Raw genomic sequence first — 3,367 nt, 5'->3', positions numbered from 1 at the left:
GAACGATCTTGTCAGTTTGATAGTGTTTGAGCGCGTGAAATCCGCAGCTTGCACTGTATGCTTCCGCGGAAGCTGAGAATGTTTCGGAGTGTTCTCAGAGGGTCTGCTGGGGTAATAATAGTTTTAAAGCGCATAGAGTATGCTCTTGAGCATGGATATGCGCTATATAAATACAATTATTATTATTATCATTATTATTATAATTATTATTATTATTATTATTATTGTTATTATTATTATTATTATTATTATTATTATTATTATTATTATTATTATGTCTGATTGTCTCTCTCTGTCTTTTCCCCTCACTCTGTCTGTAAATCGGTCTGTATGTCTATCTATAAGATGTCCGTCTGTCTGTCTGTCTGTCTGTCTGTCTGTCTGTCTGTCTGTCTGTCTGTCTGTCTGTCTGTCTACCTGTCTGTCTGTCTGTCTGTCTGTCTGTCTGTCTGTGTAAGTCAGTCTGTACGTCTGTTGCATTTGTCTGCCTCTCTGTCTCTCCATCTGATAGATTATTTGTATGTCTACCCACCTATCTGTCTCTCCGTCTGACATGATAGATTGTTTGTATTTCTACCTCCCTATCTGTCTCTCTGTCTCTCCATCTGTAAGTCTGTTTGTTTGTCTGTCAGTGTTATGTTTGTCTATGTCTATATACATTTTCATGCCACTTTGCTTCGATAAATGTCTTTTAGTTAAAATAACTGGTGTCGTAACATTAGTAATAATAATACTACTACTAATAATAATAACAATAATGTAATAATAACAGCAACAACAATAATAATAATAATAACGATGATGATGATGATGATAATAATAATAATAAGGATAATAATAATAATAATGATAATGATAATAATAATAATAATAATAATAATAATAATAATAATAATAATAATAATAATAATAATGATGATGACAATGATAATAATAATGCTACCGTAGAATGGCCAGAATATGTTGGAAAGCAAAAAATGAACAAAAAAAGAAACAACAACCGAACAATGAGGCGTGTCAGATTCTCCACACAAGACAAACTCTGCAGAATGAGATAAAATGTAAGAAAATAAAATACTTTTGTCTCTTAAAACGACACCAGACCTTTGTGAAAGAGGTGCTTGAAGGAATGATGTGGGGCTGAATAGCCAGGGGAAGACAACGCGTAACATGGATGGACAGCAGTATACTAGTAAAACATGACCTGGTCGGATATGGCAGAATGTGCAACGGCAGCTCGCGACCGTGAAAGATAATAATAATAATAATAATAATAATAATAATAATAATAATAATAATAATAATAATAATAATAATAATAATAGTAATAATAATAATAATAATAAATGTGCAGCGTGATAATAAAAGCAGTTACTTATTAGATTCAAATGCTTTGGAAATAGATACATCACGCTTATAGGTGAAGTTTTTGCAATTTATAAGCATGAAAAAAACAAAAGGCATGTTATACTTAAAGAATATTGCATCTATATAAAATCTACACATTTGACCCAAGTGTCGATTTTTGGCCAATATCACCATTTTGTAGATTGCGAAAAGTAACTCAATTTGTCAGAACGCCTCGCAAATAGCTTTTGTATAGCGCATGCCCCCACTCGAAAGCAAGCTCTACTCGCTTTACACTATATCATTACCCCAGAAAACCATAGAACACTCAGAAACATTCTCAGCTTCCCAGGAAGCATGCAGTGCAAGCAGCTGGTTAAGCGCTCTAACACTAACAAACTGACAAGATCTTTCACCGTCTATAGCCGGGTACCCATTCCCACCTGGGTGAAGTGGGGAAAATTCGTGTAAAGTACCTTTCCCAAGGACACAACGTCGGGCCCGCGGCTCGAACCCCCGAACCTGCAACCTCACGATTACGAATCTGGTAGCCTAACCACTAGGCCACCGATGGAGGATCATTATACGTCAACCTATGAATCAGAGATAACACCTTCAAGTATCCAGGAATTATTATTGTTATAATTGTTATTATTTATCCTATACCACAAGGTCACCTGGCCTGACCTGACCATCAGTAATTTATTTATAGAGGTGTCTGCCATCCATGTCCAGGTGCTGTTTTAGCCTCTTTTTTCCAATTTATTGGTTTCGCTTCCATGCACCCTGTATCCTTGGTTCTCAACCTGGAAATCGCCTATAATTTGCTGCAATTGCCCCCCTCCACCCTCCCCTGCACAAGGTGACCACTCCAATCGAGGAAGATTCAGACCGGCGCAGACCTCCTGGAAGTATGTCCAGTGGGCGGAGTCATGTGGAGAGTCGGCTGATTGACCTAGACACACGGACCTTGGTGCACCATGACGTCAGCATGGAGATGTACGACATCGTGGAAGAGTGAGTCGTTTCTCATTTGGTTTTTTTTTTCCTCGCTGTGAGTTTCCCCACCTCCATTCCCACCCCACCCCTCCAATCAAGCACACAAACAAAGCAAAGCACCTCTTTCCCAAACTAAATCACGATATGTTATTCCTTTCTCACTTCCTCTCTCTCTCTCTCTCTCTCTCTCTCTCTCTCTCTCTCTCTCTCTCTCTCTCTCATTTTCTCTATCTCTCTTAATCTCCCTCCCCTGTCTCTCTCATTCTCTCATTCTCTCATTCTCTCTCTCTCTCTCTCTCTCTCTCTCTCTCTCTCTCTCTCTCTCTCTCTCTCTCTCTCTCTCTCTCTCTCTCTCTCTCGACGGCTCACGTTATTTATCCCCCTCCCGTTCTGTCTCCCCTCTTCTCCCTCCCTCCCCCTCTCTCCCTCCTTCTCCCTCCCTCCCTCTCTCTACTGTCGTAAGAATTCCTGACTTCAGAATCCCAAAGACAGCGATCTATTCTGAGCTGTCCTCAGGGAAGTCTCCGGCTGCTGCACAAAAAAAGCACAACAAAGACACAATGGAAATGTCTGTGAAGGACTTCAACACAAACTTCCCGACCAGAAAGAGTCAAGCTCCTGAGAGACATCGAAGGAGAGCAGCAGTCACAGAGGGCAGCAAATCATAATATGAGGCTTCACGAACAAGAAATAAATGTTAATGCTGAAGCCAAGAGAACAGCTGGCAAGCTGCACACATCCACAGGTGGAAGTGGAGCCTTTAAATGTTCAAAATATGGCAAACGTTTCTCTGCCAGAATTAGTCTCATCAGCCACAGCGCAAGCCACGAGTCATCGTAACCTTTGATTCTTCTATTTCGCAGGAGAAATATTCTCCTCTGCGGATGTACTGGTCATTGTCAGACGTTGACGGACGAGCTATTATTTATTTTTATTTTTTTAATTATTATTATTATTATTATTATTATTATTATTATTATTATTATTATTATTATTATTATCATTATCATCATTATTATTA

At 38.9% G+C, this 3,367-nt stretch overlaps 1 protein-coding gene across 1 annotated transcript in view; it reads left to right on the top strand.

Annotated features, from left to right (window-relative positions):
* The window catches only part of LOC101861706, a gene marked incomplete in the record, with an annotated part of 14,162 nt that overhangs the window by 4,484 nt on the left and 6,311 nt on the right, over positions 1-3,367 (top strand). The window contains 1 exon segment of the mRNA XM_005112463.3: positions 2,219-2,339. Coding sequence (XP_005112520.3) covers positions 2,219-2,339 — 121 coding nt within the window.

Source organism: Aplysia californica, unplaced genomic scaffold (genome assembly GCF_000002075.1).
Source record: "Aplysia californica isolate F4 #8 unplaced genomic scaffold, AplCal3.0 scaffold01280, whole genome shotgun sequence".
Lineage (NCBI taxonomy): Eukaryota > Metazoa > Mollusca > Gastropoda > Aplysiida > Aplysiidae > Aplysia > Aplysia californica.
This window is presented reverse-complemented; position numbering and strand designations above follow the sequence as displayed.